The sequence below is a fragment of the Suricata suricatta genome, chromosome 7 (genome assembly GCF_006229205.1).
Source record: "Suricata suricatta isolate VVHF042 chromosome 7, meerkat_22Aug2017_6uvM2_HiC, whole genome shotgun sequence".
Classification (NCBI taxonomy): Eukaryota; Metazoa; Chordata; class Mammalia; order Carnivora; family Herpestidae; genus Suricata; species Suricata suricatta.
Window position 1 is genome coordinate 73,032,447 of NC_043706.1, and position 26,990 is coordinate 73,059,436.

Consider the following 26,990-nt stretch of genomic DNA (forward strand, 5'->3'; position numbering starts at 1 on the left):
TCCAAAATACTATAAATTTATTCTCTGCAGATGAATAAGTACCTATTACATACCCAATGGAAAGTAAATAGAAAGTACAAGCCTCTCTTACACCTTACTTAAGTAAAAATTAGCACAGGTCATGGATTTTTACAGAGCCAAGGTCATGTACTATCTGTGAGAAACAAGAGCAAGCAAGAACACAAAAGCTAATCCTTCATGATTACAAACACCTCAGAACTAATACCAAGACCTCAACTGGCTTTTGCATTTTAGGTTCTCCTTTTGTGCCCAAGAATAACAGAAATCACAAGACTCTGTGTGCTGGTTACTGTTAGTTATCAACACTCATGTATGAAACTGTGTAGAGCATATTTCTGATAAATTAAGTTATAAGTCTTGGTCTGGTTAGTATCACTGCCAAGTTTTAAGTTTGCTGTTTGGTTTTTAATAGAGTCTGAGAATTTTGGTTAAACATTACTACTTATGCCAATACTCTGTGCAACTAGATGAAATAGGGGGGAAAAAGAAGGAGGATGTGGTTTGTAGGTTGCAAAACTCCACATGCTATATACAGTATATGTATATACCATAGATAATTACAATCTCACCATGAGAAAGTCAAAACACTCAGTGAGCCTTCATTTCCTATTATATGTAAATCTTACAAGCTACTGATAGTTTCTTTTCATATTGCTTTCAAAAAAAAGAAAAAGAAAACAAAGAAAGAAAATACATTAGACCAATTTGAATACGGTTTAACTTCAAGGATTCATCAGACCATATGTGCAGACACTTGAGATGATGACAGAGTTAAGCTTCCTAGGGTCCTAGAGTCAAAGAAACTCTGCTGACCCCCACTGCTAAGCAGGTGCACTCCTTCCACAGGGGGCAACATCTGCCGATCGGTCATGGTCCCACTCGGTGAGGACCCCAAGAAACTTCCTTGGGAAGAAACAATTTTCTCAGGACTGGCAGCCAGCTTGGGGGATGTAGAGAAATTATATCCATACAAGGCACAGGGGCTGTGTAACCTGAAAGTGTTATAGGAGCCCTGATGGGTCTGGTTAGCAGCAAAGGCGTTGCTGGAAGGTGAAGGCATGATGTACTGGAGCTGGGGGGACATCCCTGAAATCTGCATGGACAAGCTGGTCTGTGGGCAGCTGAAAGTGTCCCCATCAGCGCCGCTCATGGACATGTTCACCGAGGTGCTGCTGCTCACGCCCACATAGGAAGGAGTCCTGGGCGCGGCGAAGGTCTCGCTGGTCTGGCTGGTGAGCCTGTTGTAGGTCTCGGCCAAGGATGTGCTGTACCGGTTGAGGGTGAGGCCAGAGCGAGCACAGGTGGAGTAGTCAGCCGGGGCCAGGCTACACAGCTGGCTGGTGTTGGGCCCCAGATGGAAGGCAGGAGAGGAGCAAGGGGAGCCAGACAAAAGATGAGGGTGGGTGGCAGGGACGCCACTCCCAGAGCCTTGGAGCAATGTGGAGGAACTCGTATTTCCTACAAAAGAAGTTGAAATGTAAAGAGCAACGACTCTACCGCCATGTCTGCCTTTCAATGTTATGAGCATGAGCTAGACACAGCTTGTCACAAGGAAGCCTACACTGAACGATGAACAGGAGATGGTTTTGTCTCTCAAGGAATTAGGACTTAACTGAATTCCAACCGAAACATTTCAGACACAGGTCCTCTCAGTATTTCCAAGGCAAATGATCTCCCCAGGATCATTCTTTTTTAATTACAGAAGATACTAGGACACTGCCACATAGAATTTTCACATTTTCCCCCTCTATTAGCTTTCCCAAAGGTTTCAGAGTTTTCTCTAATATTACAAAGTTGACTTTCCTGGCAACTTTGTAAATTTCATCTCCCTATGTATCTTCTTCCAAAAGTATAGCTGTCACCTGTTTTCTTTCCCTATTTTACTCTTTCAGCAGACCTTGCTCTGGATCGATATGTGTTCTTGCAAGAAAATAGAAGGAATTAAAAGGAAAGAGCCAAACTAGTCAAAGACACATCTTGCCTCAAACACATCTGCATTTTCCCACTGAATGCTGTGTGCATCAGTGGCTGTATCCCAGAGGGCTGTTACAAGAGACAATAGTCTAGAACTTCAAAAATCTTACTTCCAACCAGAAAACAGGTTGATGACCCAAATGCTAACACAAGAGCAGAGGCCCACCAAAGAGATAGTCCTGTGAAACAGAGAGGGTGGTTAGCCCTGGGTGCAATCAATGATGGTGGTGGTGGCCACTCCTCTCTGGATCCGCTGGCAGATTGATGTTTGCAAACTTGACAGAAGTTAAAGGGAGAGGAAAATTCCAATAGGATGGACAGGTTGTAAAGCCTTCATTGCTCCACGACAGTGTTTTAAATAGCTTCTCAAAATAATCTAAAAGCCCGAGACAGTCAATGATAATTATCTAAAACCTGGCATGTTAACTGTCACCGGGGTGCTGGGCAGGATCAGGCATAAAAAGCTTGAGTGCAGGAGTGGGCTGAGAGTCCTACCTACTGAGCAAGAAGGAAGCATCATTCCTTTGCATGCAGCTTCCTGAGGAAACACTAGCCTGAGCTTGGGGGATATACTCAGAGGTGAGCCTGGGAAAGTCTGCCTGAGTCTGCCCGCTCTTCTCAGCATAAATCCAACAGGAGAACCCTGCCTAAGGGCAATGCTGCTGAAGGTAGTGAAGAAAGAAGCTGTCAAGAAAGGGGGACCTGGGACCACCACTGGTGCACTGCAATTCCCTGGGCAGTACACCTGGCACAGTCCGATGTTAATTTTAGAAGACATTTAAGGGTGGTGTAAAGGTCATGAAATATATAAACAGCTTAAAACATCCAACAGTCATTTTTCTGGTCCTCATCCACATTCCACACAGAAGAGATGGATGCTGTCACAAGAGGATGTTGGTAATGAGGTCGCCATTGTAGATGCAAATGACGACTCGTTCATTTTTCAGTGCCCGAGCTTCCAGTCAAGAACTGGCTGTATCTATGACCCAGGAGACTTTGTGTTTTACCTTGCTTGGGAATTCCAGGGATATCTTCAAAGGTGAGAGTCTGCAGTGAAGGTCTCCAGAATGCGTATGATTCCACAAGGGCTTCCAAACCCATTCTAAATGGAAGGATTGGGACGGAGGCGGACAAAAGAAGCCTAGTTAGGAGCAGTTGGAGCTTTCGCCAGTAATAAGCAGTGCAGAAAACATCACTGGTGTTGACGGTGCCCCCCCCCGCCACGTTGGTAGGGTAGGAGTTTGGCAAAGACAGAAAGAAATGCTTCAGAGATGGGTTATATTCTGTCACCAGGAACACAGGATGATGGAAACCACCAAGATGTCCTGTTAACAGTCTCGAAAAACTAAGCTGATCCTGGAGAATAAAAAGCTGTCCCTCTGTGCTAGTGAGCTGAGGTGAAGAGGTCCATCCTAGCTGATGTGAGTCCAAGGCCCTGCTGGGATCTGGAATCCACCCTCACTCCCTGTAACATTACTTCTCCCTCTGAGGAGCAAGGCTTTGCCACAAAAGCATGACCTTGTAAAGCCAATTATTCTGAAGAGGCATTTCTGCCCATCATTCAGTGCCTCGGTAGTCAGCTTTAGAAGAGCATTCATCCAAAGAAAACTGACTTCTCTCCGGGGAGTGCAATCTCCACCACACCCAGTAGAGCCAGGATAGGCGCCCCCTCCAGCAACAGGGAGTCCAGGAAGGCAGGAGGCAGCACTAACCTCTCAGCCCAGCATGCAGGAGGAACACAGGAAGGTGATCTCACAGGCTGGTGCAGTATCTGGAGCTAGTAATAGCATCAGTCTTTTCAGGTCCCTACATATGCTTAATGAACGGATACTTAGAGACAGGACAAGTTGGCTGTAAACTATTTATATGACATATGTATATTTGAAACCAAGGGTAACTACTCTAAATACATACATAAAGGTATGTGTCTCCGACCATAAGTGATTCAGAATCTTCTCCTATCAAATAACAAAGTCCTCTATGTTCTGGAAATGAGGCACTTTACTCAACTGGCCCATTCTCAAGACATCAGTTTTCCCTCAACTACCACAGCCCTAAGCAATTTGTTAATCTTAAGAACATTGTGATTTTCATGAAACATAGAGCTCCATTGTAGGCAATGCATGCTTTCTTAGTGTCCAGCAATACTCAGACATCTTTGTGATTGCCAGACACTTTTATTTAACACAGATAATTTGTATTTAATGCAAATGTTAAAGATCAGGTCTTTCTCTAATAGCCTGCACTCAACTTGCTACCTCTTCTGGATACGTTGCATCCCCAAGTAAGGAACTATAACTGAGAGTAGAGAACCCCCCTAGCCTTGGAGTCATACCACCTACACAAGATGGGGAAAACTGTTCAAACACTTATAATAAGTGCTATGTGCAGATAAAACCATCTTATACAACTTGCCCTACTGTTCTAAGGATTTACACACTGAATTTACTTCCTTATAGTGTTCAGAGTGTAGAATCTATTAATTTGTTGAGGTCTATAATGACTCCATTGAGCATCACTACCACATCTTAGGGATAGAAGGGACAGAGATATGTGTGTGGATGGGTGGTGTGAGTGCATGCACATGAGCCCACACATGGACCTGACTTGTCTCTCAAGTCACAAGTTCAGGCAGTGCTGCTCTTCAAAGAGCCATCACCAGCCCCATACAGATGCTAGTACTGTATGGGGAGAGCGGGGCACAGAGTGGACCTGCACATGCCTTACAGCTGGGCTGTGCTGAGAGTGAAGGGCAGAATCTGGCTTTGGATATAACCAGTGTTCCACAGACAGAGGATTATTTCATGGTAAGAACACTGGATTGGGCGTCAGGAGAATTGGGCTGTGGCTGCAACTCATTAAAAATTTCACTGTGTGACCCTAAGTAAATGTTTTAACTTCCCTGGACTTGTTTCCCACAAAGTGAGGATTCGTATACAAAAGCTCTGCCTTATTTCCTAGCTCTAAAATTGTATGCTAAGTGATTTTTCCAAAACCAGACATCATATCTGGGGCTGACTACATGCCAAATGCAAGATCACTCTACTCAGTAATATTTTATGTACATGAAAGTATTGATTTGGGGGCAGTTTGGCAGCTTGGTCAGCCCCAAAACCTATGTAGCCTGCAGGATGCATTTAATACTCAACTAATGAATGCTGGGGACTATTTATCTAATTCATCTATATTTAGCTTGTACTCAGTGTTTATGACTTTCTAGAAACAAGCTTTTTAAATGCTCAAGAATGTTAGGATGTAGTTTTGTATAAAACTGCTTTTTTATTACCACATAGATGAGTTTTAGGAATCATTGTTTTAATACTAAGGATACCAAGTGGTCATGGAGTCTCGGGGGAAGTTTGCTAAGAGGGAACTAATAAGCACCCACTGGACTTAGACATTTATTAACTACAGAGATGTGCATTACCGCATCATTTGTTTTAGCCATGTAAACTTCATTATGCTTCAAATACAAATCCATAGACCAAATTCTTGGGGAGATGTTATTGATCATCTCAAACGTATAATCCCAAGCTTTAAAGGGATGCTCTGGAAGGTGACATATCGACATGTGATCTGACTTGGAGCTATTGATATTTTTCTTGAGGCTGCTGTTTCACACTGCAAGTTCCAGAAAGGATTTCAGATATTGTGCAGGAAACAGTTATAAAATATTTATTAGCTGAATCTGGACTTTTTAAAAAAGGCCTTCATTTTCTCCAGTAATGGAGACTTTTCCCATCTAGTTAAAGAAAAGATAAAAGGCACCTCCTGCAGGAGTGTAGCCAAGGCGATAATTTATACAAGATGCCTTTGAACAATTTCCACATTTTATCACCACCCGAATTTATGCTATCAAATGGCCAAGTTTATTTAGTAAAATGGTTATGTTTTTCCTGAAGTATTTAAAGCAGAGAAATTTCTGTACCTTCCTGAGTAAAAAATTTTATAGGGTCAAACCCAAGGCCTAACTGAAGAATGAAACTATTCTCAGCACATAAATTCTCTTTCACGTAGCAAATGTCTTGCAGGAGAGCTTTTAAGGGTTGAAGCTACTGATTCCTATAAAATGGGTGGTAGAACCATAAATAATCAGGAAGGGATAATTTTTAATTAAAGTAAATTGTTTTATAAAGTTTAAAAAATCTCAAGTCCATGTTTATTTCTTGTCCTGCTTAATTTGTTTATTTCATATGTGGGAGAAAAATAAAAACAGCATTTATGTTAAAAGTAAACAAGAAAACAGAACCAGGGGTATTACAGAAATATAATGAACTTTTTCTCATGGGCTTTCTTCTCTATTTCTATGAAAAAATATCGCTCCTTTCCCAAGTCCTCAACACCAATGCACCTTCCAAGTCTTACATATAACTTAACTCTTTTCTAAAGGAAAATAATAGATAAGTTGGAAGTTTTTAAAGGTGACCAAATTCCCTCTTCTCTATACATGCATTTTTGCATTTATCAATAGAAAATGTTAAAATTAAATTTTTAAACAGAGGATATTGATTTATAAATATTTAGTATTCCAAAATAAGGACTGAAATGCTATTTATTATAAGCAGGAAAAACTAATTTCAATGAGATAAAAAGTGAAATTATTTATTTCACTAATAAGAAAGCTATATATAGGCTCAACACATTTTTCTTGCACTATAATATTGTGTATGTATTTGGAGCAAAACAAAAAATTTAACAAAGTGCTAAAATTAAAATTAAAAAAAATTTTTAATGTTTTATTTATTTTTGAGAGAGAGAGAGAGAGAGAGAGAGAAACAGCGTGAGCAGAGGAGGGTCAGAGAGAGAGGGAGACACAGAATCTGAAGCAGGCTCCAGGCTCTGAGCTAGCTGTCAGCACAGAGCCCGATGTGGGGCTTGCACCCACGAACCCTGAGGTCATGACCTGAGCCGAAGTCGGACGCATAACTGACTGAGCCACCCATGCGCCTCTAAAATTTAAAAAGTGTTAAAACATAATTCATTGCATTCTGTATTGCCATTAAAAACTAAATATTTTAGGGGAGCCTGGGTGGCTCGGTTGGGCGTCCGACTTTGACTCAGGTCATGATCTCCAGGTCTGTGAGTTCAAGCCCTGTGTCAGGCTCTGTGCTGACAGCTCAGAGCCTGGAGCCTACTTCAAATTCTGTGTCCCACTCTTTCTCTCTGCCCCTACCCTGCTTGCATTCTGTCTCTCTCACTCTCAAAAGAAATAAACATAAGTTTTTTAAGAAGTTAAAAAAAAACCTAAAAATTTTAGAGTCAGGAAAGAAATAGCAGTGAGCACCACGGATGCTATAACTATATACTTATAAAACAAAAAGAAGGAAAAAATTCATATCAAACCTAGCATTTTTACTTCATGATAACAAACACAGGACTTCATTTATTTTCACTAATCCCACAGATTTTTTTTCACTGACCAAATTTAAAAAACCCAATGCCTTTTCATTACACTGACATTTCTAGAATTCTTCCTGAAAACTTATCATATGCATCTTATAATCTCACTTCCATTTGTAGGTTTATTCACTATTGTTGCCTATCCAAAATACACCTTTAAAAATATTTTTAAATGTATTGCTTCAAACATGAACAGACGGTATACAAGCAGTGTGATTCTCCCAGTATCAACACCAGTGATATGTTTGCTAGGTCAGTCCTACAGGAGAAGCTGGACACAGTTCCTAACTGAAGACCCAATGCTGCCTTCCTGGAGTTTCAGAGAGTTCTAATAAATGTATTATCTGCTTTAAAAATAATAATGAATTGAAAGTAATGCAAGACTTTTAAATGGATAAATACTATACTGCTATAACCAAAAGCACAAGAAGACTCCATCAAAGTTCTTGTCAAGGTAGAAAGAAATCACCCTAAAGGCTTCCTTCAGTCCTTTGTCAGTGACCATCTCAGTTACTAAATTATTCAGCTTTTAGAAACTCCTCTGAACAGCAAAGGTAACCAAGAGCTACTGTAACAGTAAAGCCAAGCAGAGTTGTTCTTAACACTGAAACAGACATCTAAAAACGAGAGAAGAATTTCAGTATCTCAGACAACAGGTATTATAGGAATACTTGCAAATCTTCCTACAGAATGAAGAATTTCAGAGGGATTAGTCCTATTATTCATCAGTCTTGTTGATCTACCTGCACTGAGTCAAAGGCTACTCTACTCTCAATGCATTTCAGCTGCATTTTTGTCCTCCCATTGCATAGTATTTAAATAATGCCATTGCATATGAAGACGGAATCAGATCTCTGCAAGCACTTGAGTATACTCTGAGAAAATAAAATCTCTGCCTGCACTAACCTTGCCTCATTAATCAAGTGGAAGAATGAAAAATCTGAACTACTACCTGATTGTTTTCTCTCTAAAATTTTAAATCAAATGGTCCCTAAAACAAGATAATCGGGGTTTCTTACTTCCTGCAGACAGCCTATGCATACCACGTTTTCAAAAAGTATTAGAAAAATTTTGGGAGTAAAATTATAAAACTTTCTCAAATATTTCTTTCTAAAAGCAACATGCTTTTAAAAACATTTAAGGCAAAGCCTTACCCTGAAAAGGCATCTGGAGAACGTTAGTCTATTATTACTCTCTATTACCATCAATACTTATTTTAGAAAATGTTGCACCAAAATATATTGGAATAGAATCATATCAATAAATTCAAAAACCCTTGGCACACAGACTAGGGTGATCTGCTTTTTGATAAAAGTAATAGAGCGGAATTCGTTATTGTAGCTTTCCCACTTAGTACAAACACCATAAAACACGACACAGAAAAAATAAACTACTGAATACTGGAGACAAACCATGGACTGAAGGGGGAGGGGGTGGGGGGAGGGGGGATGGTCATGGTGGGGGGCACTTGTGGGGAGAAGCACTGGGTGTTATATGGAAACTAATTTGACAATAAACTATTATAAAAATAAAATAAAATGAAATAAAATAATAAAATATCTCTAAAACTGGGGAAAAAAAATAAACAAGTGTGTGGCTGTCAGTGGAGCCAAAACAAATTTGGAAACTAAAGAACATCAGCTCCCTTGGAAATGGGGAGAAGTTTCATATTCTAGCTGGAAATTTGAGGGAATGAAAAACACCATCACGTTTGAAAGACAGAATCAATAGGTTTTTGTGACATCACTAAGCAAATTCTAAACCAAAAGCAGATGCAGAAAGACTATTGACGTGGAATACTGAAGACCTGTGCCTAAACGGTAGGTTTCTTCAAGGCCCCTTCAGAAGTGGCATGCAGTGTGCACCCTGAGAATTTCCATTTTTCAGCCAGCATCACAGATCAGAGTTCACCTTAGGGTGGTGCCACAGTACTACACCCAAAAGTAAGTTACATCCAAGGCCCAGTGTCACCAACAGACTTTAATCCTCATCAGAAAATGATTTCAAAACCATGTCAGTAAATTTAACTCTTTACCTTGTAATGAAAAATTTGCAATAAAAAAATCAAATATATTTATCAGAGCCAGATGTTCTTCACTAAGACTTACCTGTTACGCCCAGAGTCTCGAAAGCCTTTGGCAAATGGATTTCTATCTATCTTCAGACGAGTAATCTGCAGAGTAGAAAAAAAGTAATATAGAATACTTGAAATGTCAAAGAAGGTTATTAAAGACAGAAATGGTAAGAGAACTACAAGTAATTCCAAAATTGACTGTGTTCCTCTCTCCTATATCTCAGGTATTTTATTATTTTAGCCACAAATCTAGAAGAAAATGTCAGAAATCACCTAGACATTCATTTGTTAAGAAAAAGACAATCCTCATCCTTATTCAAAGTATGTAAATAAAATTAGTTTTGTTTTTAATATCACTAGAGAAGTAAATTCTAAGTCTTCTCTTGATAACTTGACAATCCCTCTGAACTAAAGTTCTTCCCTTTAATTCCATGACATGGTCTAATCCTATTTTTCTTGGTGATGGATAATAGCTAATAACCAACTTCTATGAATTCAAGTTATTTATATGCTTGAATTCTATTAAGCTTCGACATATCCCTCTCTTCTTCTGAAGGTAATATGCACTTCTTTAACTTTTCCGTCTCTGTGTTTTTCTTTATTTCTCTTTGAATCATCTTTATGGCTCTCATCTGAAAGTTTTATTCTTTCCTCTTTTTTCTGTTGAATCCTGACCTGGTCAGAGCGTTATAGTGATACAGGGACAACCAGAGGTAACCACTACTGGAAGGTTCTAATGAGATTAAATCTTATTCAAGTAGTAGAAATAAATGAAGTTTTAATTTTAACTAAAATTTGGTAGAAATTTTACAAACGGTCTAATCATCTCCATTAAACATATTTTTAGTCATATCATCTTGTAATTGACACTAATAAACAACATCTCATCTATTTCTTAACAGATCTGCACCTTGTCCAAAGGTATTTACAGCCTATTTTCTAATATGCTCTTTGGTTTAGTGGAATCTACCAAGTTAATGAACACACTTCTGATGGTACCATTTTGGCTAAGGACAAACACTGTTGGATAACACTAAGGCAAAGAAAAGGCATCTCTGAAAAGTCATCTGTGGTCCCCGATTATCGTCCTCTTTGTGCTCTGCACAGCACCTGAGATACATGTGCTCCCTATGATGTTGTCTTAGTATGTGGATAAAACTACGTTATAAAGGATATAATGTAAAGGTTTGCTAATCAATTCAGCATGTCTGCCTTTCTGTCATTGAAGGAGTTCTATATAATTCATTATAGCTTCATTCTTTGTTCATTTAAATATTTAAATAACATTAAATAATTTAAATGTTCATTTAAAGTAGCATTTCAAAAAAGAGTACAGATTTATATAATGGTGCCTTGTCTGAATAGAGATCTACTACTATTATCACTGTTTCTCTTACTGAGTGCATCATATGTATGCCGTACTGAGAATTTTATGCACATATTTCATTTAATTCTCATGGCAACTTACATGTAGTTATTATCCCAATTTGATGTTTTCTTTTAAACTGGGGCTTAAGTTTCCTATGGTTTCTTTCATAAGGTTACTTGGCAGCAGAATTAGGCTGGGACTCTAGGCTTCAGAACCCATGCTAACCACCAGGCTAAGCTGCTCACCAATTTTCCATGAGATCTTAAAAACAGTAGCCAAAAAAATAAAAAATGAACATCATTGCATTTTTCCATTATCAATTTCCCTTCTAAGTTTTTTACCCCATTAATCGATTGATTTGTCAATGTTTGTCAATTGGTGTAGTCACTAACATGTACCAAAAGCCCTGTTGTGTGTTGTTTATTATATCACAGAGGCTGGGAGAAAACACACATTTGACATGGCTAATCTGTTTGTGTTTGAGACAAAGAGGCAGAGACAGAGAAAAAAGATAAACTGGGGCGGCTTAAAAGGTACTGAACGTCTCAGCTCTTTTCTCCTTACACATTTTTTCTAAAACAAAAAAAATTCATTCTCTGCACCTAACATATTTTAAGAATATGTTCCTAATTATCTCCAGTCCCTCTAAAGGTTAATTTCATGCTCCTTTCGAAAAGTCTATATAAAAGCGTGACAATGTGAATGAGAGAACAGGACAGCTTCAGCTGTGGGACTGGCGACTCCCCAAGGATGAGAGCGGATGAGCCTCCCAGCCCTAAAGGAAGATGCAAGGGACAAGATACAAACCTCCTTCTGAGCTTTAGAACAACAGAAACCACAATAGAGGCAAACATTTAACTGAGATGTAAATAAATGTAACGAGGAGACCTAGAATAATTCTGTTAATCACTATAATTAAAAAAGAAAAAATCTACCACTGACCACATCAGCCTCAACTACATCACTATTTTTTATGAAAACTCACCATAAATGCATGAACTAAAAAATTGCCTCAAATCAATTTTCCACTTACTTGACACAGCCTTAAAAAAACACATACACTTACTAATATCAAAAAGAAATATTTCACCTCTGAAATTATTACTAATTTTATGAAAAGATTATTCCACAATTGCTAATCTCTCAGCTCTGTCACAATTAGAGCATATTTTGGAAGAAATAGCCCTTTTTGTATATGTACCAAAATGACTACAAAGGATAAATGCCTCTGAAATATTTCCTATAACTCATGGGATTGTAGTTTTAAAATAATGTGTTATCTTTCATATTCCATTTGTGTATTTCTTAGGCAATACACATGCTTTTGAATTTTAATTATCACTTCATAATTCAATATCTCAAAATGGAAAGTAAACCTACATTGTCATGACATACATTCTTGTCTTAAGGAATTCTCACGATAGTATCCTTACTGAGAGAACACACACACACACACACACACACACACACACCCTTGGATGTCTTACATGGCAAATGCTTTATGACACTTGGTAATATTTAGATTCAGTGAAAAGGATCGTTAGCTTTCAATTCACACCTGAAAGAAAAAAATCTAGAAAGATACCAATTCTGAGAACAATACCTGCTGATTCTGATAGGCAGTGACAGTCGTGAAGACAGTTTCTGGAAAGGAGAATGCCTTTACTCCCTCCCCAGAAGGAACAGGCTTGATGGGAGAAAGATCATCCCCGCAGTCTTTACGGATGACATGGACTCGTGGTTGGTATTTGTGCATAGAATGAAGAATAATCTGGGTCAAGGAAAGAAGGCAAAATATATCAAGAACTTCTGCCCAATCTAACACCATGACTAAATATTAATGTGTAAGAAAAACTGGCAGGAGTGCCAGTTTAATAAAGTATATCAAAACTGTAGAGGGAGGGCTAAGAATTTATTTGTAAAATATGCATAAAACTACAAAAGGAAAAAGAAAGTCATTATTTTGGTAGAATCCTGTGAACAACCATGAACTTAACATCTAATTTTCTGTTCTGAAAATACAAGAATAAATTCATTAGCATTTTATTTATAATAAGCCAATGGAATTGATTGGATTCAATGAGGCAAATCAGTAAAACTAAAAATGAGATTAAAATTATTATTTAAATTCCATCACAACCATCCCCTAAAAATAAGTATTTGCACAGCAAGGTTTTTCTTAAGAGAGCATTTTTCCTCTATCGGTGATGACAACATGTCTATTCACGGGAAAAAGGAATTTTAAGAATACCCAAGGGTCTGCTTTGTCTGTGGCTTGCAAAATCCCTGGTTTGTTCAGAGAAACCAGTGTCCATACCTGCATCACAATGAAACTTCGAAAACCCAGGCACCTGGGGATGGAAAAGCTAACGCACTCAGACTCTACTAGGGAAATCTGATAATATGGTTCAACTATCTTCTAACCCATGATTTCACTTCTGAGAATTTATCCTAAAAAAAATATTTCAAATCCAAAAAAGCACTTCATGTAGAATGGGCAGTGCACCATTTATAACAGTGGAAAAACAATAAATTACATGAGCAGATTGGTTAGGTCAATGAGAGTCTGTACAATGGGATAGATGTTATTCAGCCATTACTAAATGCTGTTCAGGACACTTTTAACCACAAAATAAAATGCTTCTGTTTAAACCTGAAATGATACAAGTTGTTTATAAGCTTATCACAACTGTATGAAAACAGAAAATAAAAGGACCCACAGAAAGATATGAACAGTGATCATCTCTAGATAATGGCATTGTGAGTGAATTTTTTTCTCCTTCTGTATATGTTGTATGCTTTCAAGCATAGGAGGTGGAGTAAATAAATACCCTTATCCAATGAAATTTTTTATTTACAGCTGGGAGTCCATAATCAGGTATTCATTAATTAGTTTAGTTAACGAAGCTCTATCTTTCCTGAGTTCCATGATCTGAATTCAGGTTTGCGGAGTTGGGAGTTGAGAGAAGAAATACTTAAACAAAGTCTTGGAAAAACACCTTGATTGACCTGCCTCGTGTTTTTCAAGATGCAGACAGTTTAATGAAGCCAAATTCAGAATATTTGATCAGCCCGAAAACAAACAGCTCTATACCCTGCAAGCGTGTTTGCTACCGTAAGAGGATGTCTTCACTCCCAGGCAGTAACCAGCGCAGTGTCAGTTTTGTTTGGTTTTTACCCTAACATTTTCTATCAGGAGAGGAAATGCCTGGAGGGCAGATCTAATGATAGTGCCCACCAGAGCCACTTGATGGGGTGGCGGTATGAGTATAAGGAAAGGATAAGAGAATACAATAGCTCTCATGGTCACATGTGGACACACATATGAATCTGCAACCTCTGGAAAAGTCTCTTTCCAGGTCTAAAAAAAAGACAGAACTTTAATAACCCATTAGTGGCTCACAAAAACCAATTTAAAAGGTCTCAACAAGAAATTATTTAAGTAAATAAAATCATAAAATAGAAACATCAAGTGTGCTTGTTATAGCAAGGATAAGTACCGGTTTGCAAAACATTGCTCACTTTGTGTGTATTTACACTAGGTCATAACGGAACGTATGCGTGTGATTGTGAGTCAGAAAGTCTGAATAAATGAAAGATTTATCTTAATAACTCTAATGATCAGTAAATTCCAGAGTAGAAGAAAAAGTGGAGAAAGCTACTTTACATCAAACAAACAAAAATAAATACATAGCGAATTTCAGAAGAATATAAAAAACTAACTTGGAATCAAGAAAAACTGATTTGGGTTTCTGTTTACTACTCCATGAACGCAGGTTCTGAGTTTATGAAGGTTTTGTTCTCTCAAGCAGATTTCTTCATATTGCTATATATATTTAAATCTTATTCCCTTCTTTATATCCTTACAGAATTTCCAAAATGACCTAAAGTGGGGTATACTGGGGTAGTGCACAGAAGTAGCTGATGCATGCCTATGTTTGCACAGTAAATGGCAACTGCCTATAGTACTGAAGATCATTCAAGCAAAATAACATGTTTTCAATATGACCTAAAGGGATTTAGTATATTCCTGGATGTTTTCAGGTAATGCTAAACATGTCTCAGTTCTTCTGTAAGAAATAGAATTATTTGCTTTTTAATGATCTATCAAACTTATAATGATGAGTGGTCAATAGCATTTTGTTTATTTAACAGAACAAGTAAAACTGGGAGAACTACTGGCCTTATAAACAGATGATAATGCTGAAACTCAAATTAATTATATCAGATCTGCATGTACCATGCTCTCTGTTCTATGTAAAAGGAGGATTTTGTTTTTCTTTTTGGCATTACCTAGTAACACAGATAGTCACATGGACTAACGTTCATGAACACAGTTTTTTTTTTAATGCACTTTTTTTCCACTTTAAAGACATGAGTTTTGAGTCAAAAGAAGCATGATATTACTTATCTCTAACATGAAGGACCTAAAGCGCCTGAAGTTTGACAGACAAGCCAGCTGTGCCTTGTAACACAGCTCAATAAGGAAACACTACACGCTGACTCTGGAAATTTTCTAGACGACCTAAATGCCAGTGTTGGAACAAGTTAAGCAAAGTGCCGAGGAGAAGCAGATACATGGCGCCCTGCATTATTGGTGATAACTGGTACTGACTCACTTTGAATGGTAAGGGTCAAGACAGTAACATCAGATCACAAGCTCCATAGCCAGATGGCCTTGGCTTTGTCTCAGACGTGACACTGAATAAACACTCTTTACAAACATGTACTTTCAAGTTCATCAGCTCATCTGATTCACTCAAAATCCTCTGGTTCTAATACAACACATGAGAAAACCAAGCCTCAGAGAGCCAAAGTGACATGCTCATGAACATGAACAAGATGGATCTCTAAGCTGTTAGAAGTCTCTTCCTCAAGCAGACCTTGGCACTCTCCTTTATAGTACCTTGCTTCCCCATCTGAGTCTCAAGCAGAAATGGAAAGAGAGTGAGTACAAACTTAGAGCTAGAGTGACTATGTCACCGACACTTTGGCGGCTGAGAAAGAGACCCTCCACAGGTCTCCTGACTATAACAGGCTGGCCATACTTCCTTCCAAAGCACCCCAGCACTGTGGGTAGGAGTCCTGCCAAGGTTTAATGGCATCATTACCTTTTAAACGTCTTCTAATTTTTCAGAGATGTTCATGTAAAATGTTTCCCTCCAGACAACAAATTCCAGATGAATAGGGAACCATGCACATGATGAGAAGGAAACCTTACCCAAGCATGCTAACCATCTGCACATGGGTAGCCCAAGGACCAGTCTTAGTTGTTACGGATTCCCCAAGGAGTAAGTAGAGATTATAAAGTCTTGGCAATATTCAGGATTAGTTGTGGGAGAGTAAGACATTCCAGTCTAGATTCTCTCCAATATTCCTCTCTAAATAATCCCTGGTATTTAGAAAGATGAAGTTACAGTGAGGAAAACCTAGTGGCACATAATCTCATGTCTCATGCAGTTCTGCGTCCAGTCACAGCCCTGTGAGGATTTGATTCCTATGTTAAACACACTGTGTTTAATAAAAGTCCTGAGTCTACATGCAGTTCTCAAGTGATTATGTTGAATGCATCTATACTTATAGAGGAGTAAAACTGGGAAGTGAGAGGCTAAAAAAGGTAAGAAAGCAAAATTCATTCAAAACCTCTCATTTGTGTCTACAGCTCAATTAGTTAGAAATTAAAGAAATTAGAAAATAATTGCAGGCAGAGGACCTTAACTATATGATGGCAGAGGGGTGAGCTCCTGAGCGGTCTCTGCATCAAGAAAAGGACTAGTGAATTAGAAAGTTCCACCAAAATGGAACTACTATCTTTCTACATACTGAATCACATCAACAGTAGAATAAAAGGGGCACCTGGGTGGCTCAATTGGTTAAGCATCTGACTCTTGATCTCAGGATCCTGAGTTCAAGCCCTGCATGGGGCTCCTTATTAGCTGTGAAGCCTACTTAAAAAATAAACAACAGAATAAGAAACAATTTCCTAGTCTCCAATCTAACCTCACTTGGGGTCATCAAACTGAGTAAATAAATGCAATAAACACCTTCCTCATGAAGCCTTCTCAATCTCCCCTGGCTGAAATAACGTGGCATCTGCATCTCTCTGGGCCGACAGCATGATCATCTGTGTGCATGTCTTCTCTCCCCATCTAGGCTAGATCACTGAAGGCAGAGACTAAGGCTTTTTAAGGTATAATACATTTTACAAAGTCTTTAAAAATATGTTTTTAAGGGGCACCCCAGTAGGTTAACCATCCAACTTTGGCTCAGGTCACGATCTCATGGTTTGTGGGTTTGAGCCTTGCATCGGGCTCTGTGCTGACAGTTCAGAGCCTGGAGCCTGCTTCGGATTCTGTGTCTCCCTCTGCCTCTCCCTCCCTCACTTTCTCTCTCTCTGGCTCTGAAAATTAAACTGGAAAAAAATTTAATAAAAATAAAAAAATATATACTTTAAAAAAATAAGTAATGGAAAAAAGCATTTTCCCTCCAACATTCTCTTAGTATCAACTGATTCATAGATTTTTACCATGTGCAAAGGCAATTTTCTTGCTTCCAAAATAGGTACATACCTTTATCTTCCCTGTTTCACACACTCATTACTTACCTCCATGCATTAAAATACTACATCCTGCCACAACTTTAAAAGAAAAATTTCATTGATAGATGATACATTTCTCTAGATTTTTATTTTCTATGTTTTTGTTTTTCATAAAAGTGAAATATTATTTAGGTATAAGCAATTGAATTTCAATTGTGATGTATTTTATGTTTAAAAAATGTATGTGATGATTAATTTTATATGTCAGCTTGGCTAGGCCATCTTCCCTAGATATTTGGACAAACACAGTCTGGATGTTGTTATGAGGGAATTTATAATTTTTTTAAAGTTTATTTGTTTATTTTTGAGAGAGAGCATTAAAACAAGTAGGGGAGGAGCAGAGAGACAGAGAGAAAGAGAATCCCAGGCAGGCTCCATGCTGTCAGCACAGGGCCCAACTCGGGACTTGAACTCAAACTCACAAACTATGACATCATGATCTGAGCCAAAATCAAGAGTCAAACACTCAACCAGCTGAGACACCCAAGTGCCCCACTGAAGGTATTTTTTAGATGAGGTTAACTTTTAAGTCAGTAGACTTTGAGTAAAGCTGATTACCCTCCATGATGTGGATGGGCTTTATCCAATCAGTTGAAGGCCTCATAAAAAACAAACTGAGGTCCCCTGAGGAAAAAGGAATTATGCTTTGAGACTGCCTTCATGCTTGAGATGCAATATCAACTTTTCCCTGGGTCTCTAGCCTACTGCTATAGTTCTGGGACCTACCAGTCCCCACAATTACGTGAGCCAACTCCTTAAATAAATCTCTCTCTACGTATATATTTATTCACATTCTACTGGTTCTGTTCCTCTGAAGAATACTGTTTGACAGAAAGTCTAGTGAAATTACAAAGTTTAAATTATGCAGATAAATTACTATATCTACATCAAATATTGCAGATACATTATGTATTAGATATAAAGCCAGTTATCTGATGTGAAAAATTTTAAATTAGAAAGTGACCATACTGTATTTAAATTACTGAAAGAAGTATATACCTTATATATGACGGAGTATAGTTTTTAGACCCAATTATCTCTTTAAAAGATATATTCTCAAACTGTAGAACTCAGAAAAGTAGAAGATACTTAAGCTTTTGAAAACAAGTTACACTTAACAATATTATTTTTAAATTTTCTTTCAAAAACAAAAGACACCTCAATGAACATGCTAGCAATATTTCAGTCTGTTCTCTCAGTGAGACAAGAAACTAGTGTTCCTTGGCTGAAGTCAAGTGAAAACTGTCACAACTTGTCTGTGTAAGTAAAGAATAAAAAGAACAGAAATAAAGTAATGCACTAAAACAGAGGGCATGAAGCTGGATTCAGAAGTGAAATCTACTACGTTGCTTTTCTGATTTTTTTTTAAGCAGCCTATTGCGGGGCCTGAACTCAGAACCCAAAGATCAAGACCTAAGCTGAGATCAAGAGTCAGACTGACTAAGCTCTCTGATTTTCTTTTAAATCATAAAAGGCAACAAAAAAACAGAAGCAATGTAAAATAGATGTGTCTTAAAAATCTTGATACTGAATTTGTACCACAATGAAATTTATACTTGAATGTTTTTATTAAGGTCAATTGCTTAAGATATTGTCTAGTAACTTACAAATCATATCCTGTCATAACTGTATTACTAGGTTATGACAGTTTGCATTTTTGTTCGAAAAGATTTGCTCATAAATATGCTATCTTTATGTCACTTTGAGAAATAAACTGGTTGATATTCGATATTCCTTTAATATAAGATATACTCTTCAAAAAGCATTTCAATCCTGCCTCAATCAAAACCCTCTCAAATAACAAAACCTAATAAAAATACTAGCTTTTGAATGAAATCATGTATCCAAAGTTACTTATTTATTAAAATAATAATGTAGAAATCTTGCCTAGGGATAGTTCTGAATAACAATTAATAAGATGTTAAAAATCACTATAGTATTGGAATGATTAACTTTGATTTACTTATCATGTTTCAGCAGTTTTAAGTCTAAAAGGAATTGCTATTGTAACATATTCTGACACATAAGATAGCATTATAAAACGGGGACACAAATAGTATAAGCCTGGACCTTTCCTGAGAAGCAATAAGCTTCAACAGGGAAAAGAACTAGATGCAGGCAGGACACAATAAACCATTATCCCTGTTGACCCAACTCCTAAGTATTCATATTCAGAGCATAATAATTAGCACCTTATAGGATTTCAAACATATGTTTTGGCGAAAAAAGTCTGCCCAAGATTGTTTCATTTTAATACAAATGCAGTTATCTAGTTTTAACCTATTAAACGTTTCATACGATAAGCCTCAGGCCACAGACGTAGTCTCTGATGCAAATATAACCTTGATTTTGCACACATCAGGCACATGCTGACCAACCAAGAGAGGAATATTACGATCTGAGAGAAGCTCATGCCCTTCAGTCAGACACAGTATAGCTATGTCTACACCACCGATGGTGGCACCTTAGGGAGTCATCTACTCACATGGCCTTGGTCATCCAGTTCATTGTTGGTGAGCTTCAGCTTGTCAAAGCTGATCACTTGTCTCATCCAAGTCTCCCCCGAGGCAGGCGAGTCCGGATGAATGTACACCCGCGGTGGCACAGGGGAGTCAGCATTACCTGCCACCATCCATTTAGAGCTGTGGTAAACATACCTAGAAAGCGATGACAAGGCTCAGTATATAGAATATTGCTTTCTTGGGATTTCCAAGTCAGTAGAATCAGACAAACTGTATATCTACTTTTTTAAGTCTAAAAAACAACAATTTGCTCTCTACATCCAATACACATAAAATAAGATTTCAAGCACTTTTCAAAAAACTCTGAGGCAGCTGTGGTTTACTGACCTTTCAGAGCAAGTGATGTGTTAAGGGTTTATGCACACTATCACCAACATAAATGCAAGTATCTTCATTCTTATGATTCACACTTATGCACACCAGACATTCCATCTGCATACTGATATTTTCCATTTTTCATCTGGATATTCAATTGACATGAAGAAACTATTAAGTTGTCGAGCTCATCTTTAAAGGAATCTCAAAAAACCTTGAGAGTGATACCTTTAAACTGTCCACTTCTTTTAAGACTACTCCCCATTTTAAACAATGTACAGGCTAATGAGATCAATGGTATAAACTGTCAAAAGTTCCACACTTTCATTTTCTTAGGAAAAAAAAGGTTTAGCTATTATCACTTAAAACATTTTTCTACTTCAATTAAGCTAAAAATTGCAGATAATGTATTAAGTTTAACTTAAAAAAATTATATAATCCAAAAATATAAGCCTTTATTTCTTTTTCTCAACCCTTATAAGAAAATTCTTTAGTTTTCAAATTCCACTAATCAAAATATACATCAAACTTTGAAAAATGAGGGTATATCTAATTAATATTAAGTTCTCAAATTAAGAGATCAAATACCCTCTTCTGTCCATTTAAGCTTTTCAAATGTATTGGCTCCATAAGAACAATATATTTAAATAATAATGTTTCAGGTAATAAATAAGATCCTAATATTTAATCCTATATTCAGATTATCATTTATTAATGTTAATCTAGAATTCACTAATTCAAAAACTAGAAACTAGTATATGATGATTCGTTTAGAAAAGGGTATAAAATGAAATTATATACTTAGGTGTTTTCCTTCCATTTGTATTTTAAAATATGACATACAATTTAAAGCAGTAATGTGTGAATGGTCTCAGAGATTTCTACCAATGTAGTATGCAAATTTCTTTTAGAAATAGCATGAAACATTTTCGTCACATCTCTGGTTAAGCTCTCTGTTTTGACTAATGTCACATATTTTATTCTGTTTTGAGCTCAATATGCCTTCTATTCTTTAATTCCTTTTCTTGGAGGAAAAAAGTATATAATCACAAAATTATAAATAATTTAAAAAAATTTCCCTGAATTGGTATACTGAATTTCAGTAAATAAATTCCTAAGTGCATGAGCTTTTGTGAATATTAATTTCACATTATAATAAATCACAAGCATTTTTAACTTGACCAAGTATCACTCTTTGACAGCAGAAAATAACCAAAAAATTTTTTCTACTACTCCTAAAGAAGTTAGAAAATAAAATACAAATCTTAGAAACATAAAAAAAAAACTGCTCTATAGTTATTCACAAAATAGAGTAATATGCTTTATCAAACCTCGAAAAAGTATACCTATTCAATAGTTCAAAAATCCAAACCACCAAAAGAATACACATTACATGTTACATATTCTTTGTGAAACATTCTTAATACAATTGCTAAATCTAAACTTCTTTGGAAGCATTATAAGTGAAAACAAATTAATGATTTACAATTTGATCTTTCAAAATTTGACATCTTAATACAATACTTGAAAATTTTCTTGCTTTATGTGAGGATAATAAGAAACAATTAAGTAAAAGAAACTACCCAAAATACATGAAAGATATTTGGAAAATATGGAAGAGAAAGGAATAATTTCTAAGTTCATTAAGAATTACATTACCTTCTTCAACACAAAACCCAGATTACAATATGGATTTTAAACCAACTATATTTAAACACTAAATGCCTTCTAGCTTCTACCATGTAGTAGATAATTTTAGCAAATTCCCTAATGAGTTATTTAATTAAAATCAGTAATACAATACAAAACACAAATAATAAAACTGTCCTTTTTCTTACCCATTCTTTTAGCATTCCATGTGTGCCTGTACTAATTAAATCTGTATACTTTTGACACTATTAAGCCTGTCTCAAAAAAGTACTCCCTAAATTTTAAAAAGTGATGAAAACCAAATCTGACTTCATTGAAAAACTTACTAAATGCTTTAGTTGTTTATAAAAAATTATAAAAAATATATAGAGAACAAAGAAGAACAAAATTTAAAGCAGCATCTTCTAATCTTCTACTCAAAATTTCCTTTTTTAAATGTTAGCATTTTTAACTCCTCAGGAAAGTAAAAAGCATTGTCCTTGAAAACTGCTGATTGGCTTATTTGCAGAAGAAAAAGAGCAAAAGCAGGTTTGAAATGGAAGGATGTATATCTTTTCCAACTTTATCTGACATCCAAATAAATATGTACTCTTTCAAAATCTAAATATTACAAGCGTTCCTTTTAAATCTGTTAGCTACTAACCAAAAAACAACAGTAAGTTAACAAATTCATTACCAGTTTAAAGATGTCCTAATATCATAATGAATTAGAATACTGTATTTCCTAAACTATATAAAAATCTTCAATACGTTTCTAAAATTAAAGAAAAAAAAGCCTGTCAACAATTATAATTTTGAACATAACAGGGTAAGGGGAATTTATTTAAAGATCAAAACAATCATAAAGAAAATGAAAAGACAGTCTGGCAACCCTACACTAGCCCTTATTTAAAGTTCACAATACTTAAAAAACATTTTTTCTGTTTCTGTTAAACACAAAACAAAAATTAAGTTTCCACATTTACTGTAAGAGAAGGCACCATCTGAGCTTTTGGGTCTGTCGGGAGTTGGGTTATAGACCTAGAAATTCTACAGGCTTCTGGAAACAAACATCATAGTCATCAGAGATGAAATACGCATAGCCTGTGAAATCCTAGCATTTTCTTGTCCTCCTGTATCCATCGGACCACGTACCTGTATCTTTTGTTGTCCACTGGCACAATGTCCATGGCAATGTAATACTGTTGGTGAGGGTCTAGTCCTGAGATCTTCACTCTCATTGCTGGAAACATGCGCCTATGCATATGGAGGGGAGGAAACAGGGTCTGGGTTTTGTTTTTGTTTGTGATTAGCCATGGACGATGAATAAGTGAAGAAACATAGGGAAACTGCTCTGTTTTTCATGGGGAAAAATTTATAGCATTCACTTTGGTAATGTAATTCAAAAAATCAGAATACAGGACATATCAAAACTGAGGCTTTTAAATGTAATTTGTTGTACCCTGTCATGCACAGTGTTTACTGAAATGTCAGTACAGCTAAAAGGAAAAGAATTGTACACTGAAGGAGTAATAGCACTAAAAAAAAGAAGAAAAAACCCAGCAGTTTACTTTTTAAACAAAAATCAATAAGCCGATTTACTCTAATAATATGAATAATAAAATGTTCCAAATAGTAGAAATAGAAAATTTGAATTTGTACAAGTGATAAAATATATTATAATGTGAAATTTTAAAAGGGTTATAAAAAACCACAAGGAGCCAATGTGCCATGCTATAACCAAACAATATGTTCTTTATTGAGACAGGACTTCCTGTCTGCAGCATGGTAAAGGTGAAGTGCAAAAGTTGCTCTAAATTTGAAAGGTATAGTAAAACTTCTTTATTGAAAGCAGAAACTAAACACAATGTATATTTACCAAATCATTCCTTCCCCCACTATGCCCTGGAAATACTTTCTTATTTAGCTAAACTTACTCAAAACTTTGTTAATTAAAACAAATGAAAATCTGCATTTCTCTAGGCTTCCCAGAGATGCGTATCAGAGATGCTAAAGTACACCCAGCTGTCCTTTAAAAAGGACACAATAGCATGAATATAACAGCAAATTATTGTATATTAAAAAACAAATAGAGCAGTTCTCTTTTTTTAAACTTTCATCTAGTGATTTATGTTTAGGACCCTGCCAGTTCATCTAATTTTTGTTAACTTAACCTTATAACACAAATTTTAGTACTGTTATTTACTAAAAACTTTTTCTATAACAATAATGCCATTAAAGACCACTTCCAGAGTAAAGAAAGTCCATTATTCCTAACTAGGCATGAGAACGATTTAATATGTTGGCTGTTTTAGTGTTATTTCAGTGCACCTGTAAGATAAAGAATAAAGGTCTTTAACTACATCCTTTATAAGACAACTGTTGCTTTGTGTTGTTGAAGACTGAATTTGGATCATTAATAAAAGCTCTGTGAAATTTAGAAGGTAGCATATGGATTCAATAAAATATGTTTTTGTAATTTCTAATAAGTTTGGATACTTTTATGCTATCCAGGTTTTTGCCATGTGTACTCCCTGAAAGAGTTGCTTGGCTTTTTTAAGGTTCCTTTTTAGGAAGATATTATTCATATATTTCACTTCACTAAATAAACTGAAAACTTTAAAACGCAAATATGTCTGTGCTTCCCTCAAATTAATAGTATCTACCCAACAAAACTATTTATTTTACTAACTGGATGTACAAATTTCACACTTTCAAAAAACAGACATAACTTCTTACATTTTTGTGTCTGTGGTATTCTTCAGCGAATTTAGGCGACTGTGTTGGATTTCATTTAGGAAAAAAAAATGTAACCATGTAACTGGATCCACAAACAAAATGGTTTTTAAAAACCGGGTAATTATTTTTGCAGGGATTGTACTTGTATTACCAGTGATTCCAGTAACTTTTCATTCTAGTATAACATCAAAATAGCACATGACGTTCCAACATTGGAGGAAATCTTTTGATAAAGAACCAACTTGGAAGTCTGGAATCTTTAAAAAAAAAAAAAAAAAAGGAAATCATAGTTTTCTAAGGAGTAAACGGCTTCTTTTTTAAAAAGGAGCGGTTAAGGAGAGTCGTCTGTTCCTTGGTTCCAGAAACGATAACTAGAGCCTAAATAAATGCCTGGACAGAGGTAAACAGAGACACGAATTTGTAATTACCCAGCACACGGAATATCAACCTCAACCGCTACCGCATTAGCGTGGACAGTGGTTTTCTCCCTAACATCCAAGAGGGCGGCGGATCTGTGCCCGTCACCGACTGCACCGTGGTGTAGGCAGGCAAAGCCAGTCTCAAAAGTGAACCACAACCCGAGCCTCGTCTGGTCCGTACGAAAGTGCTAACCAGAGATTCCACAGCTCTGCAGGCCCTTCTCCTTCCTGACCCATGACAGATCGCCCTTTACCTGCCCGCCTTGGTGATGATCATCTCAGTGCCAATCTCGTGAAAGCGCTTCCAGAGCTCTGCTCCCTGCAGATCCACCCGCGGGGCCTGCGGCGAGGGCAGCGGGGTTCCGGGCCGTGCCAGGGTGGGCGCCGGTGACCCCTTCGGGGATCCTCCCGGGGACGCCAGCGGGGAAGCGCCCTGCAGGAAGCCGTCCTCACAGGCGCCTGGGCAGTAAAGGGCAAAGAGGGGTAACCAGTGAGGGCTCGAGAGGGGAAGTCCGATGGGGAGATTTGATTCCCGGAGGGCGGCTGGGGAGACTAAAAGGATCAGGAGAAAAGGGGAAGCGTTCGTGCCTTCGGATTCCTCTAACAAACTGGTCCAGGGGTAGACAACTGCTCTGCCCGCCAAAGGGACTCGACGTGCAGGCGGGAACCCCACTTCCCGAGACCCAAGACATGAGGGCCGCGTACATCCCTCCCTCCAGGCCTCCGCCAGGTCAAGGCCCCAAAATAAGTTTCGCGCAGCCGCCGGGGTCTAGGATAAGTGCCCCCAAAGAGCCTGAGATGGCTTCCTGAATCCAGAACCCCAGTGCAAACCCTGGCACACCCGAAACGCACGCTGCAAAACCGCCTGGCGTCTGGATCCCTGCTCCGAAGCGCCTGGGCCTCCCTTCCCGTTAGGCTTCCGAGGCGCCTCGCTTTGGGCCTGGCCAGAGGCATCTTCTAGAAAGCTCTTCAGAATCCACTCCCGCCAAACTCCCCGACCGCCCTGAACTCCTTAGCCAAGCGGCGAAGGGACGAGAAGGGCACCAAAAGCCAGCCCACGGTGGCCGTCGGCCTTGGTGTCGGGAATCCAGAGGGGAAGGGAAGGGCTCAGCTACCCCTCGGGAAACCACGTTTGCACATACGCCGCCCTCTTCCTGGTTTGCCCAAGCTGTTTAGGGCATCCGTTCCGGTTTCGGGGGGGTTATGCCGTCGCTCCCCCCACCCCCTTGCTTTTAAAAGTTAGGAAAGAAAAAAGAGCACCCATTGGCTGGAACCCCAAGGGAGGCAGATGCGGAAGGCAAAGCCCTGCACCGCGGAGAGCCGCAAAGAGCAGCGGCCAAGGGCGCGGGTCGCCAAGTGGGCTGCAAGGCTAGGAGCGGCATTTTAACGGTCTGGAGGGCCACCAGAGTTGAACGGCGAGAGCGTCCACCAAGGCGGCTGTGAGCTTCGCGCCCGGACACCCAAGGCCAAGGCGCTGGCGGCAGAATTGCCTCAGGCACGGAGGGGCACCACGCGCGCGCACTTCTACAATTCGCCCAGGTTCAGGTTCCCCGCGGCCGAGCAGCCCGGCGGGACCGGGAGTAGCGCGGCGGGAAGAAGTTAGGCAGGAAAGGGCCGACTCACCCGCGGCTCCCCGGGAGCCGCAGCTCCGTTCCAGGTCTACGCAGCTCCGGGCGGGCCCGGATACCGCCCCGGCCGGTGGTGGATGTGCAGCGCCTTCGTCTCCCTCAGAGGAGCCCTTTTCACCGGCGCCACCGCCGCGGCTGCAGCCTCGGTCATCTACGGCCCCCGCAGCCTCTTCCGCGCCCAGCTTTCGTCGCTTCTTCTGAAGCTGTTGCTGCTTCTCGGCGCCTATCAGCGCCTCCACGGAGAAGGCGTGCGCCTTCAGGCTTAGCATGCTGCACGGCGAGCCCCTCCGCTTCTCGGCCAT

General features: G+C 38.4%; 1 protein-coding gene across 1 annotated transcript; it reads right to left on the bottom strand.

Annotated features, from left to right (window-relative positions):
• Positions 1–754: 754 nt before the first annotated feature.
• On the bottom strand, positions 755–26,990 carry TBX18 (T-box transcription factor 18). The gene is made up of 8 exons (XM_029945313.1): positions 26,684–26,990; positions 25,315–25,519; positions 23,058–23,159; positions 19,922–20,093; positions 12,442–12,609; positions 9,504–9,568; positions 3,003–3,097; positions 755–1,479 (listed from the first exon to the last, which is right to left on the bottom strand). Exons 1-8 carry the CDS (start codon positions 26,988–26,990, stop codon positions 755–757), a joined length of 1,839 nt encoding a protein of 612 aa, XP_029801173.1.

What these genes read in the sequence shown, in the direction of transcription:
- TBX18 (XM_029945313.1), bottom strand. Translation starts at nt 26,990, where the DNA reads ATGGCCGAGAAGCGGAGGGGCTCGCCGTGCAGCATGCTAAGCCTGAAG. An exon ending in AACTGGATGACCAAGGCCAT is followed by an intron (nt 12,610 to 19,921) that starts GTGAGTAGATGA and finishes TCCTTGACCCAG; the next exon opens with ATTATTCTTCATTCTATGCA. An exon ending in CCCTGGAATTCCCAAGCAAG is followed by an intron (nt 1,480 to 3,002) that starts GTAAAACACAAA and finishes CTTCTTTTGTAG; the next exon opens with GAAATACGAGTTCCTCCACA.